Raw genomic sequence first — 17,193 nt, 5'->3', positions numbered from 1 at the left:
CACTTAAAAAATCTTTCTAATAAAGCTAATTCGCTGGGTCATTTCTCAAGTTTCCTGTTACGACACATTCCCTGTAAGGCTAGCAACTTTTATTCAAGTGTTTCTGGAAAAGATTAATAGAGGTGAGAGAGACATAGTAAAAGAGTTTGAAAACCACGTTTTAGTATTTAAAAAGGCATTAATCATAATCACTAGTCCATAGAAAGGAATGTTCACAAAATGCTTAGAAGATAGGTTTTCTTAGGCAAAAAGTTAGAAAATAGGAAGGCATACACACTTAAAGCTGAGGACAACCTTTTTATTTCCTTTTCTATTTTAACAAATTAAAGTTGCTGAGAGAAAACAATTGACCAGAGAGGACATGACTGCATGCCCTATAAAATACTGCCAAGGTCAGCAGAAATCCCCCTTCCTCCGCGCTTCACACACTGTGGCACTGAAGTTACTCAACACCCAGGAGTTGGGAAGTACTTTTGTTTCCTTTCCCATTTGATGACTGGAATGTGTTTTCAATATATTCAGATAATTTCTGTGTGTTATTTTTTTTAGGAATTATATGATTATCCATCATTTGTTCGCTCATGCCAAATCCTAACTTTCCCTTGACTTTGATCTGAGAATTATTTCTAAGGAAATAACTCTACATCAAAGATATCTAAAGTGATTTTTCTTCGAGCCATAAGGATTTGAATGGCTTAGCTATGCAGAAACAATTTTAAAATCTCACAAGGAATATCTTCATATATTCACAAAAACCTCGTGTAAAGATTTTAGCTAAAGACAGAATAGCAACTGGGTTGACAATCCAAGTTCCTCATTATCCTAAGCTTATTTTATGCTTACTTTATGACTTTTATGAAGCCTGTTATCATTATGCTGTGTTGCTTAAAGATGCTACTACTATAAGCAAGACTACATTTGATTTACTTTTTATCCTCCACCAACCCACCTGTTACAATCACCAGGTCCTAGGGTGATTCTGACAATTGTCTACTTGTCTTGCAAGTTGAACGCCTGGGTTAGGGACCAGAACTCTAAATTCCAGAGGACAGAGATCCAACCATACTATTTCACTATTACACACTTCAAAGAATTTTCAAACTGCTTGAAAATTAATCCTCTAGGCAGAGTCACAACTTGTTTTGTATATGGTCAGATCACTAAGTCTAAGTATCTTTGATTTTTTTTTCTTCTGATTTGACCTCAAACTTCTATATCCAGACTTTTTAAAAATAAACTACTGGAAAGAATCAAATGCCAAAATCTACCAATCCAGCTAAAGTAAGGCAAGATTCTGCAGCTCTTCAATGAAAGAACAAAGCTAAACAACAAAATCAGGGAATATATAATAAAAACACATTTAGACAGACATGGTTACTTTTTTATTTGAAGGAAAAAAAGTATGTTTTAATAAATACTGCAGAAACATTGACCAAACAAACATACAAAGTGACTTCAACATTTAAAAACTGCAACAAAAGTTCTGCTTTATAACAGTTATAACTTACTTTCTTTTTACAATATTTAAATACAGAAAGCACTTGTCAGCTATTTTGTAATACTGCCCCAAGCATAATGCTGTGTCAATCAAAGCATATTATGTTGGTAAAAAGTCTGGTATTTTGTGGGAAATGCCTGGAAGGGTATTCTTCTTACAGAGACAAAACAAAGTGCTTGTAAGACACAGAACTGAGTGTGGTAACTACCTTAACCTCTTCTCCTGCCATAATTTTATGGGAGCACAGCTTCAACACTTCAAAAATGAAGCATTACCATGTGAAAGAAAGCTCGTTTTCAACAAGCCTCAACAATAAACAGGTCATATCTGGTTTCTTTTCTGAAAGCATCTCTAAAATGAACCGGTCCAAAAAAATATATCTGTAAACTATTTTAAATGCTGATGATTCTACTTTCACATAATGAACATTACATTTTGAACATGGCTTTTGGGAGTCTGGGTAGGTGAGCCTTAGCAGTCACCCTAGACGTACCCCAGTGTGATGTCGGGATTGACATGTAATTTTCTACTAGGGATTCTCCAAAGCTTGGATAAATGGATCCTTCGCATATGTTTAATTACAGAAAGTGAACTGAGCCAACAGATCATTAGATGCTGCCAATTTTGGAGCCTCATCCCAAAAGAACAGTCCTTTTGCTTTGTATATTTGGTAACTACCTTCCAGACAGTTTTACTTACAAACTGAGCTTTCTGCTACTATTTCTTCCTTTATTATCTCTCTTGGTGAAAATAGTACCTATATTTTTTCCTCCTGGAATCATTCTATGACACCAAAGCAAGACACTTTTTATTTGACTTTGCATTTTTATCAACGATGGCAAAAAAAAAAAACCTAAAATCACAACCCTCTTCTCTAAACAGGGCACAAAAATATTACATTGAGCAATATACCACTTGTTAATGACGATCACATTGAGGAACAGAACCATCAGACAGAATAAAAAGCGACACCATTTTTTTTCCTATTCGATCTAGGCAATCTTTGTAGTGCTGCTGGCCTATACATCTTGCAAGGACTCAAAAGCCTTTCTTTAAAACTATCTTGCTCAGTAGCAATCTTCAGGAAGGCAAGATTTCAAAGCCTCATGAAGTTTTCCTCTGGAATCCCATAGGTCCTGATACAATTTTCATTTTAATGATGAGCTAGGAGGAAATTAGATCACATCCTCTTAAAAAAAATCTAAACACTAAGGTCACAGTGCCAGTTCCCCAATGAGGACGGTATATTAATATATACTTTTTGTAAAGGAGACTAAAACATTGAAAAGTTAAAATCAAAGTAGAGATTCATGAACAAACTGTAAGGAAACAACAATAACAAAAAATAAGCAAGCACCATTCAGAGGGTGATTTTTTCTTCTTGTAAGTACTCGCAGGAATTCCTCCTCATTTATCTTTCGCCCATCTGTATATCTCTCCCTCTTTTTATTTTTTGGCATATCTTTCAAGTCACACGTTGAAACTCTTCAATATATTCACTTCTCACCACTCCATCTACGCGCCAAGGACAGGATTCCATAAACAAAGTTATCCTTTCAGGGGCCTGTGGTATATGTGACTTTGGCTGTGCACTTCACTCAGATTTCTTTTTTTTTTTTTTGCTCTATTTCTTTCTTTCTCTCTTCCTTTCTTTTTACACACTAGATTCTCTTGTCCTCATTCAAGACCAGGAAAAGTTTCACATCACAGTGCAGCTCTTCGCTTTGTCCTTTCGTAAGTCCGTAGCAACTGCTGAGAGTTCTGGTCTGCTAGGCATGTGTGAAATCCGCTTTGTGGCCCTCTGGGATTTGTTCCGCTTAACGTTTTTATTTGTCTTATTTACACATGCCAAGGTGGCAACGTGAAAAATGTCTCTGACGCTATTTTCTGACTGTAAAGCTGAGCATTCGATGTAAGTAGCTGCTCCAATCTGTTTGGCCATATTTGCCCCCTGAGAAGCAAAAGAAAAGAATTTTAATCTGTAGTAAGGCTTGAAGGGAAGGTTATAAAGTGTCTTCTCTTGCCACAAAATAACACTTCACTGCAAAACATTTTCTAATATGTCAACTGTATTTTCCCAGTGCCAATGCAAAAAAATAAAGACTAAAAAAATTAACCTGTCTATTTGCAGTCAAGACAGAATCCTAAGATGCTCAGTTACCATTACTTAATAATAGATGTCGTAGATTCTAAGGGTTGATCTCAGGTCAGTGATCATCAAGTACTTTGGATAAAATGACTCTTTGCTCATCTTGCTACTGTAGGGGATGGGCTAAGGGAACTGGACCCAAAAAATAACTGGCCATGGAGGCCTTCCAGTCATAGCAAGGCTCAGAATTTCATTAGTGTATAGGGCAGCTGAAGATCATGAACATAACTATACATCTTCTACATGGATCTGGCAGAGCGCTTTGGACTGTAGAGTTGGTTCTAGCTCCCCTATAGGGCACTCTCTTTTCTTTCTTCTTGACTCTGAATGACAATGAAAGCTAGTCAACAGGCTATACACAATACAGGGCCAATAATGAGTTATTAATGCTATTACATTGAGTTTACAAGTAAACTCAAAATCTGTACTTTTTAAATGTGCATGATATTACCATTATACACAGCAATTAGCATATGTATACAGTCAAAATTATTTGCTTAAAGAAACAAATATTTCTTCATTAGAAATGCAGAATGAAGATAACTATGGTATTTTTTCAATTTTTTTTTGTGGTACTAGGGATTAGAACCAGAACCTTGCTTGTGCTCTACCACTAAACTACATGTCTAGTTCTGAAATGCAATAATTTACTTTCTAATTTAGTTTATTTTGTTAATATTTTAAAGGTAAAATATTAATGTGGACAGCATCTTACCATGTTGTTCAAGCTGACCTGGAGTTTTCTATAGAACCTAGGCTGGCCTTGAACTTGAGCTCCTCCAGCCTCAGCTTTCCAAGTAGAATAGCGAATGCCCACAATATAATTGGCTCAAAAATGCAGTATTTTAAATGATGAATATTCTCTATAATTTTAGCTACTCCAACATAAACTCTTTAGAATCTAGTTACGAATTTTAAAAGGATGAATGTCTGAAAGTGATTGTCCTTTCTAAAAGCTCGTGAGAAACACCTGTAGAAATGAATTTCTTAAAAGGTTGTTTTATGGAGTAGGCTATTTTACTGCCATCAGTCTGGTTTAGTATTTTATTGGGCAGGTGGGTATAAAATAAGAATAGTGCTCTTAAAGAGACGTACTGATTCTGACCACATTCTCTCTCAAGCTTACTTACTTCTAAACCTCCTGAGGTTTCAGATACTTACAAAGGTAGTATATAATCAAGCACTGATGCACTCAAATATGTGGTTTTGCTTCTGAATGATAGGCATTTCACATTTCACAGTGGCTCACTGGCTGAAACCTCCAAAGAAGCAGTTGATTTGTCTTATTTATCATGAATAACATTTTGTTTCTTCCACTCTTATTGAAATGTATTTTTCCACACTAACAACACACATACCTGGTCATAGGATACTGGAGTTTGCCTGTGATTTGAGAGCTCTACTAATGTACTAACATCTGTCCGCAGATCAGACTTACAGCCGACTAAGAGCATTTTGGTATTGGGGCAAAACTCCTGGATTTCACCTTTCCACTATGAGGGAAGGAAAAAAAAAGAAAAAAGAAAAAAATTAGCAAATTACTGTTATCCACAGAGTAAGAACAATCCCTAAAGACAGAAACTGGAAATGAGACTTCCAATGAAGAAGCCAACTTTATTTCTTAAGTTGATCATTAAGTTTTACTTTATTAAGTTAAGAATGCCTAAGCACACTGTTGTCAATTATCATCTGTCTCTATGCAAGGCATTTTGGGTATTGAGAAAAGGTAGTTTCAGTTGTATCTTAATTATTGGAATATCTCTGAAAGATAAGTGTTTTAGTAATAATCACCTATCCTAATGTGTGTCTGCTAGTAGAAGATGAGCCAGGAAGGATGCTTCAAATAAGACAGAGCTAATGCTTGAATAAGTACTTCTTTACAGATTCCAGCAAAAAAGACTAAAAGATGTCACCATATGTTTCTGCTTAGGTATCTGATCTACAAAATAGAATGTCCTGCCTTCAAGGGGTTAAGTCCACATAAAACCATGACATGTGGAAGGCCCTAGGCTACCAGGAAGACATCATATGCCTCTAAATTAGATTCTTAAGTTGCATAAACTGAACATTTCAAGCAGTTCAACTTGACTAGTTATGTCATGTCTTAACAAAAGCTCTCTCGCCTTCAAGAATGCCTGGCAGGGAATTCCAGATGTCCTCTTTTAAAAGAAAGCCAGCTGACTTTTCATAGTTGTGCATCAAGTTTGAGGATTATCAGTGAGAGGCAGAATCAAGGCCTCACGGAAGAGCTCTGGCACTGAGAGATGAGGATAAAAGGACTGACATACTTCCACCCACATCCACAAATATGTCCTAAGTGCCCTACAAAGTTCTGTGATGATGACAAAGATGATTAAAATACAGCCCTGTCTTCCAGAATAGCAGGGGTAATGGAGTCTTACATGTAAGTATAACACTAGATAAGGGTAGCTAACTGTAAAAGTAATTATACTAGACCACCAGAGAAGGCATCTCCAGGTCTACAGGTGTTCTCTCTCTCTCTCTCTCTCTCTCTGTCTTTTTTTGTTGTTTGTTTTTTGGGCCAGTCCTGGGCTTGAACTCAGGGCCTGAGCACTGTCTCTGGTTTCTTTTTGCTCAAGGCTAGCCTAGCACTGTACCACTTGAGCCACAGGGCCACTTTGGGCCTTTTCTGTTTATGTGGTGCTGAGGAATCAAACATAGGGCTTCATGCATGCTAGGCAAGCACTCTACTGCTAAGCCACATTCCCAGCCCAGAGGTGTTCTTTAAACAAGAATTCTAGTCCACAGTACACCAATGGATTGAGGACAGTAACACACTTCCCATAAGAGCCTAATGTGTCCACTGAGGCTTTCCTTCCTGAATTATTTAGAAGTACCAACCATGTGTCAGCTAGCACTGGGGTTAGAACTAGAAAGACAACTGAAAAAGAATTTTAAAAAGAGTAAGAGATCTTTCTTTCTTTACATGCTCCAATTTCTTTTATATTCATGGACTTCAAGAGTCAATTAATCAAGAGGAAACATAGCAGGGGTTATCGAGAGCCTTAAGCCTCACATGAATGTAAAACACATTCATTAATACCTACCTATAAGGCCAAGTTACTATTCATTTTGTCTTAAAAGACAGAAGCAAAATAAACAGGAGAAAAGCTTTTCATTATAAATTATGCATAACCTGATAGAACATCAAGTAAAAACTCCAGCAAATAAGACACCTCTTTTATCTACAGACAGAATAAGACATGTTGTTATGTTGCTCTTCAGTTGTGTAATGACTCTGGCCCCTTTCTGCAGGTCTGGCAATTGTTGGCAAGCATTAAAGACAGAGTACATTCTTGCCTGAATCTGACAAACATTAGCCTAACCTGTTCCATATACATTACTTAAGAGTTTAAAGGAGGTAAAAAGTGAAAACGACTTAGATCTACCATTTTTTTTATTTAGTTATGCAATGTTTAATAGAGATAGAGGGAAAATGATGCCTCACACCTAATTTTATAATTACCAAAAAAGTAATCAGATATTATACCAAAATAGAAATGAACGAAACATGTAACACTCAAATTCCACTAAAGCTGAAGCCAAAAGAACCCAACCAAACCAATAGAAATCAAACCCAAGCCATCAACACAGGCCTTTATTTTTTTCCTTCTCTTCCATGCTCACTGTTCCTTGGCCACATGAATAATACTTCTTTATCCTTCTTTAGCCATTTCCAGTGTCCTAGTCCCATACAGGGACAAACGTAGTTAAGTAAAGGTTGACTCTGAAAGCCCAGAGCACTCAAGTCAGGGGACAGACAGGGCTTTTAAGTAATAAGTGCTGCTCCATCAACAAGGACATTATCTGTGACAACCCCAGGGGTTGAGTCTCAGGCTTCTGGAGGCCAAGGATTGCTGTTTAGCCCACTGTCCTCCCTAGAACTATCACTACATTGTCACTAATACCATTCCTTCTTGACTCTATTCCTTCTATCAAGAGTTTGTTTGGGTTTTTCTTCACACAGAGAATCTGGTTTACTTATACCTCCTGAAACCAGGAATAGATGATAGTTTATAACAGGTTGACAATTAATTTTCTTTTTATTACTATTTGACATACACGTAATCATAATTCAGCATTTTGTCTGATATGCCAGTATTGTCCCTAGTCCTCCTAGACTAGTTTCATTTGTTTGTATAAATAACTGAAACATTGCAAGATAAAGTGATCAAATGTAAACAACTAGGATGAAATCTATAAGAAGAAAGAAGATGTGAATATGACAGTCCTCAAATATAGCTATTTTCAGCTGTATCATTTCTTCCCCCAAAACAAATATAAGTTCTTTAAGGTAATTTGTTTCACAATTCTGTGAAAAATTATCTGTAGCATATTAATGATCAAAACTAGTAAGGAATATGGGTAGGGACTGTTTTTATGTTTGTGTCCTTTTCAATATTATAATTACAAAATATAAGGCAGGGAATTAACTAGAATCTTTGAGCACCCCGGCCAACCACATGTCTCTATTTATATATCATCCAGGACACTGAATAGTGTCATCAATCCCCAGCAGTTACCTTTTTTAGAACACTGTCCAGAGTCTCTGGTCTACTGATGTCAAAGCAAATCAGCACAGCATCAGAGTCTGGGTAAGAAAGTGGGCGGACGTTGTCGTAGTATGGAGACCCTGAGAAGAAACAAAGACACACAGGTGTCAGATGAAAGTCTCTGTGTCTCTCATGCATTAACTTTACTCTTTTGAACTAAATCCCCACATGTCCCACTTCTACTGTAAACAAACAATACAATGCAAACAAACACACAGCAGGGTAAGTTACATATTTATCTATACCTCATAATCCTTGGGGCCTCTTATCTATCTGTCCTGAGTGAGAGGGGAGGGCTGGAATCTAAAGGTGACATTTCAAAGACTAGGGCTAGAAGGAATCTTTGTAAAGTGGGGAAGCTCCTTGGGCCAGGTAACCAAGTTTCCCTCCTCCACTGACCAGGGAGGAAGTTGGTAGTCTTAAGACTCTGTGCCTGATTCTTTGTTCATCAAGTGAAGCATACAATTTACTTGGGAGGAAATAAACCCAGGCAGTGCCTTGAATTTAGTAAAGGATCCATAAGTGCTTATTAAGGTTATTGTGGCTATGTTGTCACTTTCATTAAAAGCAAGCACTGAAAACTGAGTTGCTTTGGGGAGAAGATAACAAATCTCCAGGTTGGTGCAACAGTAGATGGGAATAGGTCGGGGAGGAAGAAGGAAGGTTCACTCATGCAAAGGAAACCACAGTAAACCACATAAGTGTCCTCTGCTTTGAAGTTACAAGTTTGGATAAGCCATTGACCTTTGAGCTTGCTTACTTAAGCTTATCCTCAAATCCTATATGGTTTTTCTTCCTGTTACAACATGAGTGTAATAAATGCCATGTTGCATCATGTCATCGGTTTACATACCTCCACCTCTAAGAGTGACTGAGAGGGGATCTAAGGGTCCTGGCCCAAGCTAAGTGTAAAGTGTCCTAAAAGTTCAAGACACCAGCCAAGAAATTGAACCCTGGACGTCTCAATCTTTTGCAAAGTTTGTTTTCGCCTTTAAGAGCTCCAAATGATGAACAGTTCCATGAAGCTAAGCATTTAGTACAACTATAAAATGAAATCCAGCTGGCCGACCGCTACATTTATGAAATCATATTTAGTATGCTGGCATTTTACAAACATACACAAAAATCATTTTTTCTAAGCAAACAGGAATTTTTTTACTCCAGAGTACAGTAAGAAAATTTAAAGTTCCAAAGTTTCCTTGACATTCCTATTTCACTCCAACATAATTTTCCATTTCTAGCAGAAATACATGACAGACATTTTATCCCTTGATACACCCAAAACCTCAATGTCAAAATCTAGAGAGGAGAAAGTTTGAAAAATCATCTTTCCTATTTTTATAATAATCCAATTTTTCAAGAGTTGTGACTAGAAGTTACAGTAGTTAGATGTGTCTGATACCCAGTATAGCCCAAGTCTCCTTAGAAGCTCAGTTATATACTGTGGCTTTCTCACCAGATTTATGAATAGAAAGCAACAATTTCATGTAGTGTGTGTGTGTATGTGCATGCATGCATGCGTGTGTATGCATGCATGTGCATGTGTGTGCCTGACACACAAGGAAGAGGTTATGTTCTAAAAATCAGGAAGAAAAGTGTGAATAAATAATCAGATCCAGAATTATCATGTGCCACAGCAGCTTCTTTTTAGTCACATCTGGAATTAGGATCCTAGAAAAGCAAATCCTGACAACAAAACTTGCAGGACAGAGAGTATAAAAATCTGAGTCATATGAAACATTAAATATATCACACTGGGGCTCTCTCAAACAAAACACGCTGGGGATGCCTTCTCAGTCACTAATATATTAGCATTATATATTCCTGTATTTGTGCTAAAGTTTACACTCTGTTGTAACTTTCCTTGTTTCTTTGTCCAAAGTCTAACATTGATACAACTACTATAAAGATTTGTACATCACTTTCTAAACAGGTAGAAAATTCCAGAACACTGAGCAGAGAAATCCAAATGCTGAACAAATTTCATAAGGGTTTCTCTACAAAGTTAGCAAGAGATAACCTGTCTCCAGACTTAGTCAAACTGCCTGCACTAAACCAGTATAAAAAAAATTCCCCATGCTTGGAAATTATTTACTTTAGGAAAGAGTTCTAGAGATATTCCAGTCTCAATTGGACCTGAACTTGAGATGTCTTCAGGTGCCACCTCCCTCTAGACAGGATATGGTAGGTAAGTATATCCCTGGGCACCTGCCATCCCAGACTGCTCTGCATGACAATAGAGACCATCTTTTCCAAATGAGGAAAAGCAGCCAAGGAAATCCAAAGGGACAGAACTAGTTTAATTAAAATGGGGACAGCCAGGAGAATCCAGAGGAAAGATGGTAAGATTGGGGTCACCACATGGCTGTGGGAATGCTCCACCCTTTGTGGAGTGTGATTCCTCTCCCCACCTGTTTTATGACCTGTAAAGGGATCTGCCTTTGTGCTGCATGAGCCCTTGGCAGAGCAAGGGCTGGAGATCTCACTAAAGGGAGGCAGCTTCTAGGCTTGAAGATTATATGCAAATGTCTGCAAAATTCACCCTCTGGACTCATTTCAAAGTGAAACAACTTTCTCAAGTGACACAAAATTCTTACAAAAGTTTGTTTCTGTTTTTTTTTTTTTTAAATCTAACAGTTTGAATGGAATAGGAAATATATAATAGGAAGGATAACTTAATCTGGTACTATTACTTTGGTTAGTAAACAGTGCTGCTAGAGTTTCTAAAAGTTCTGATGAAACTAATCTTCACACATTATTTATAAGTATAATCTTTCTGACCATCAAAGATCAGAATAACTTGCTATTAAAGATAATAAGACTACTTATTCATTTATGTTTTTGATAGCTTAACACTTTTGGAGTGGAAGAAACTATTGAGGACTTTTGAGGGTAGAGTAAATAACTTGAAAAAGTTTATAAACATTTGGAATTCCTTTCTTTCTGGTAGAGGCCATGTGACTGTGGAAGGAAGTTAGACAGCAAAACTACAGAAGGCTAGGTGACCTCAGGCATGTGAGGGATAACTCAGCAGGAAAAGGAGGAATCCCAGGAATGCTTTGGTCAAGCAAGAAACCATAAGGGGAGGCAAAAGGACACAGTCAAAGCAGAAACAAAGCCCAAAAAGCAGGAACAATGTCCCTCTGACTCCTTTATCTCCTACCTAGGAAATTCCAACAACACATCTTGAAACCAAACAGTGAGAAAAACAATTGACTTCCATAGATTTTTTTGTTGTTGTTGTTTTGTTTTTTGCCAGTCCTGGGACTTGAACTCAGGGCCTAAGCACTGCCCTTGGCTTCGTTTTGCTCAAGGCTAGCAGCACTCTACCCCTTGAACCACAGCACTACTCCCTGATTTTCTATTTAAGTGGTGCTGAGGAATGGCATACTGCATGCTAGGCAAGCACTTTACCACTAAGCCACATTCCCAGACCCCATAGTTTTTTTGTTGTTGTTATTTTAAGAAGCACGCGAAAAGCTTTGAAGGCGCTACCTCTATGACTATAAAAGAGAGCTGAACAGTTTTTAGCTATGTATACAAGGATTAAACTGTCATTGAGGCACAGTAGGTCCTTTGTACATGTGGTATATGTTCTAGTGTCTTAGAATATATTGCAATTAAAGCCCGGTAAATCTAAGTACTAAGTTTTTTGGTAGACTAAAGCTCTTTCTCAGCATGCAGAATAGGTAGATTCTAGCATTTCTCTTACTCTTGGTGAAATTTATAACCCACAGTACTATTGTTCCAAGATTCTTTCCAAATAACCTACCAAATATTCAAAGAGAAAATTGCAAGGAACAAGATTATTATAACAAAATCCACCTCTCCCCTCCAAATACCTATACCTTCCCTTCAGTACAGATTGGAGTAAATATGCTTTCAGGATTCTTAGTTGCTCAAGTTTGGCAAACAATAGTGAAATTCAAAAGGGATTTTTGAAATTGTACTTTTACTCATCTTTGTCTTCAAGATCATTAATTTCAAGTGAGAGCAAAATTTCCAGCCCAAGAATAGTCACAAAGTGCCTCACCCAGAAACCAATTCTTCAGACACATACCTGCGTGTTGAAGTCACCCATCTGCAGAGATAGAACATGCCATATATGTACATCATTAAATGTATATGGAAGAGTCATGCCCACAGGGAGGCTTTATGGACTTAATGAAAACCAGTTCAAACACTGTCAGGCTTTAAAAGAGTCTGAGAATTGAAATCATTTTTTTTGTTGACTATTTGGTAAGTGTAGCTTTTTATTCTTGCATCTTTGTATGAAAAGCTTCTCTATCAAGGCCAGTGGGTTAGGTCTACAGCAGACAGGATTTGTTAACTTTCAGTATTGTTAGTGGTCACCAAGAGTCCAAGGCAGCTAACAAGCACAAGAGACTGCATGACTACCCAGTTATTACAGAGGCTCACCCCCATGCCATCTCTAATCATACTGAAAGCTTTAAATCAGCAGCAATCTCAGGAATGTGAAGCTAGTCTGGGCAGAACTTTCATAATCTGATTCAACACAAGGCTCTGTTTTGCCAACTAACTGTCTGCATTGCACATGCCAGACCCCAAATATGCCACAACAGTCTGGGGAAGGAAAGGATATTTTGTTTGTTTCTTCTATAGAATGAGATGAATCACAATTTCCATTGAAATTATGAGAAGATCTTATGAAAATTTATAGACACTTTTATGTTGCTATAAAAATGTAACCAGTATTTTCTGTTTCTGGGGGCTATGCAGATAGATACACAACTGGATAGAAAGTCACAAAGGCAAAAGTGACATTGATATTTGGGGGCTTCAAATAAAAGTGAACTTTAAGCTCCCAGTCTTATTGAGAAAACTTAAAAATATCTAAGAATCAAAACAATTTACTAATAATGGAACTGTGATGAGTTATAGAGGAATTAAGAGTTGCATATGTATAACTAAGAAAAAAAACTTACATTAGTATTCAGTTTAGATTGAAGCTTTCTGTTTCACATGGTATTCCTGAGTATACAGCCTCATAAGTGAATTCACCTACTGTGGTAAATTTCTACATTTTCAGTTCATTTTTCAAAACCAATGTACACAACACCTGGTTGGACAGCTTTCCATTCCATATCTATAAAGTTTCTACTTTTGTCAAAGGAGACTAAGAAAGTTGCCAATATGTAAGAACTCAGAAGACATTTCAAGGCCATCAGAAAATGATCAAAGCATTGCTAATTCACTTGGCATAGCCTGCCAAGCACCATGAGATACTTGGAGATAAAATGGTCCTTGGTGTCATATTTGTATGCAAAGTAACTGGATTAATGAGGAAACATCTGGTTATTTCAGGTGGCATCAGAATGATCAATCTGGGCACTTCACTGAAATGTTCAACTTATGAAAATACTGGTTGAAAAAAAACCTGGCACTAAATGGGATGAGAGAGAGAGAGGGAGGGAAGGGAAGACTTAGGGATTCATAGCTCCTCCTCTATTGGGAGTGAGTTTCATAGTTTAATTGGAAACATGCATGATAAGACAAATCTCGACATGGAGTTTTCTGTTTTGCTGACTAGAAACCATCATCCCAGCTATCTGTTCTGCCCTAGTCCCTATCAATGTTCCCTACAATGTTCAAAATTCAGGAAATGAACCTTACTTGGGAACCACAGGCTCCTAGGGATCATTACTACTTCATGATTTGGAGCAGTTGTACCCTTGATAATTCACATCATAAGCACCCATGCTCCTCCACTACTTTGTAAATCCTTAACTCTGTCTCTTTTTATGACAAACCTAAGTTGGAAATCCCAAGTTTCAGATTCATGTTTTCCCTGGTAGCCATGCAATGTAAGCAAGTTCACAAGTAAGAAAGCCTCTGAAAAACTGAGTCAACTTCAAAAGAAGGAAAGGAACTGTGATGGTTACAATGAGCAGACTGTAATTCAGAGGCTTGGGCTGGCCATTTGGCCTTCAGTAACTCCTTGCATCTTGTTGCCTGTGGTTGAATCTAGCTTTCACGCTTGTAGGCTTGACTCCTATAACTAGGACCAGGAAATATCTCCATGTCCCTCCTTAATATAGCCTATGGATATTCTCAGATTCCCAGGAAAAAAAAATGTCTCATCCATTTGCTCAGCATTTTAAATTGTATTATTATTCATATTTTCAATGTTGTTTGTTTGCCTTGTTACTATAACTAGGCTACGAATAGCTTAAGGGCAGAATTTACTCTTGAGTGGTCTGATACCTCCACTTCCTTCCAAAAGCCTCAGCAATGCATAGAGACAGGATGCCCTGAAATAGATTGAGAGACTTCACACTTATGTCCTCAGTCTTCTTACCCAATGTGTTCATTTATATGCTAAATCTCACACACACACACCCCACATACAAACAGACCTGTGATATCTTTTTAAGCTGTTTTCTAAATTGATTGTACACAAACCTCCAAAACAATAGCACATTTCCATTCCTCTGAGAAATATTAGCACTTGTCACGAAGATCATTCGTCAAAAGATGTACAAGCTATAAATACAACATTGTGGATAGATTTATGTTTATAGGAGTCTGCCTTCAAAGTGAAGCCATCCATAGGTTTTTCTTTGCTCTAAGTTCTTTTAAATATAAAATTAAATCAATACTACATTCTTTGTTGATAATGCTAAATTTTAATATGAAGTGTACTAACTTTAACTATTTAAAGATAATAATCTATTTTTAAGAGACTATAACTTTAGCACCCATGGCCTAAAATAGCTTGCATCAGGATAAGATTCAAAAGTGCATGCATGAAGCAATAGCATAGTTATTATGGGGAATCTTAGCAGCTGAATTAAATACTGTAAAACTAATAATATGCTTTAAATAAAATGCGCATTAACTTGCTTTGGTTAAAAGCTGGCATGAATGACTATTACTCCCTAGATCACAAGTACTAAAATTACACAGCAATCAAATCTCCTAGGAAAAGATATGGTGATCCTTAAATGACTAAGTTCCTATTATTAGTAGGCATTTGGCTTCATGCTACAAATTGCCTATATGCTTGGCAAATGTGGCAGATTTTGAAAGCACAAGGTATTAGAACAACTTGGGTTCCACTGAACACTTTAAAATGTTGAATCCATTACCTTTTTGTTTCTCCCAGAAATTTACTGGGTAAATCTGAAAATCACTCAGAGGATTTCTGCAACTGTGGATAAAAATGTTCCAAATGAAGAGGAAATGTTTCTCAATAAAATGAATAATACCATCAAAAATCTCCCCATAATTTCCGTGGTATATTTTAAGAGGTTTTGTTTAGCTTGGTTTGTGGATTGGAGTACTGTAATAGCCCTAAGAACCCTTTGTGGTTGCTTTCACTGGTGTGTGTCTGGGGGAGAGGAGAGAGCAAGTTTTCTACCTGAAGATATTCTAGAAGGTCTACAAAGCACTAGGGAAGCTCAGTAAAAAAAACAAGAAAGAAAAAAAAGTGGAATAGGACATAAGAGTTCAAGAACTTGAATATATTAGGCACATCCGAGGATGTCAATGAAAGGAGCTTCTTTTTCTCCAATTCCCCAATGCTTCTAGACCATGGTACCACCTCAGGCCTAGCAGAGGACTTGCTCACAGTAGATGCACAACAAAGGAAGAAAGAGCAGAAAAGAACTGTTAAGTTCCCGGACTTTAAAGAGTGAGGGATGAATGATTTCCTTTTGTCTTGATGAAAAAAAAAACCCCACATATCCAACTTTTATTTTATGATCTCATGCCCAAATTATCAGTGTTTTTCTTATGCATGGTCATATGACTGCTGAAAGGGGTGGTGGGAAGATGAGATGCTATTCAAATAGAGGCTAGATGTAAATGCCACTCTACTGGGAGACTATCCTGAATAGGAATAGAACACAAAGGACAAAGTTTATGCTCTCACCCTAACAGGAGTGAGGCAAACCCAATTTTTCTAATATGGATCTCTGTAGGAAGGGGAGGAGGAGAAAATATTTAGGACTTGACAGATTTAGCTTTTTCTCTCCAGAGATAAATGATAGCAGCTAGGAAAGATAAATGCATCTAGAGGCATAAGGCATATGCAATTGTTTCACAACTTAAACAAATAAATGTGGGCAAAAAAATGTCAAGACATTGTCAAATTAATCTTCAGAAATTTTCCATGAAAACTTGGAATGAAAAGAGGCAAAATGTTAAAGATATTTGAAGTGACAACTTGCTGATATAAAGGTTCCATGGTAGAAGTGGGCTACTCTTAGAATTGAAGTGGTGCTTGGTGGCTGGGTTTAATTAACTAACATCTCACCTTCCAAGCAACATAATGGAATTCTAAATAATGTCCTTGTTATCTCTTTTCTCTTTTGAATAAGTCTAAATCCCAATATTTCAATACTGAATAATACTGCAGTGTAATACTTTCATAACCCCAGTTTCCAAACTTTATTTTTTAGTGAAACATTCATGTTTTTTGTCTCTTTAAATAAAAATACAAGGGATTTTTCACTACTGACTTCCTTTCAGGTGATTATCCATAATTTGATGAAGTTGGCATTCTTAGAGCACAGGTAATTTAGTGGGAATGTCAGGAAACCCCATCTCCTTGGAAACAACAAATATTATTCATGCATCAGGTTTTCTTGCATGACTACTGTGTACAAGAAGGCACTCTGCTATGTGTTGCAGAGACTATGAACTGTCAGATTTTGATTAAGTGCTTGAAAATCTCCAAAGTGATATTTATCTGCATGATGGAAGGAAAGTTTCCCACTACAAACGACCCATATTTTCGGTGTTTTATTCGCTAGCCTTTGAAAATTAAGTGCCTTTTCTTTAAAGAAAAAAAAAAAGAAAAAGCAATTTTGACCTTTAGCCACCTCATCTAAAATCTCTGCTGGTGGTCCTGAGACTCTTGGGGCTGCAGTCAGGAAGGTATAGCCCAGCATTCCTGTGAGGCTATCCATTCCCTCGCCCTAGCCAAATAAGTCTCATTCCTAAATCCA

At 37.2% G+C, this 17,193-nt stretch overlaps 1 protein-coding gene across 1 annotated transcript in view; it reads right to left on the bottom strand.

Annotated features, from left to right (window-relative positions):
- Nucleotides 1-1,367: 1,367 nt before the first annotated feature.
- Nucleotides 1,368-17,193, bottom strand: part of Rnd3 (Rho family GTPase 3) — an 18,921-nt gene continuing 3,095 nt past the window's right edge. Inside the window, exons 3-5 of the mRNA XM_048345492.1 lie at nucleotides 8,192-8,301; nucleotides 5,006-5,140; nucleotides 1,368-3,449 (exon numbers count right to left, since the gene is read on the bottom strand). Coding sequence (XP_048201449.1) covers nucleotides 3,198-3,449; nucleotides 5,006-5,140; nucleotides 8,192-8,301 — 497 coding nt within the window. The 3' untranslated portion in view covers nucleotides 1,368-3,197. The remainder of the gene's footprint in view (nucleotides 3,450-5,005; nucleotides 5,141-8,191; nucleotides 8,302-17,193) is intronic.

Source organism: Perognathus longimembris, chromosome 4 (assembly GCF_023159225.1).
Source record: "Perognathus longimembris pacificus isolate PPM17 chromosome 4, ASM2315922v1, whole genome shotgun sequence".
NCBI classification, from domain to species: domain Eukaryota; kingdom Metazoa; phylum Chordata; class Mammalia; order Rodentia; family Heteromyidae; genus Perognathus; species Perognathus longimembris.
Note: the sequence above shows the minus strand (reverse complement) of the source record. Positions and strands in the feature narration are given on the sequence as shown.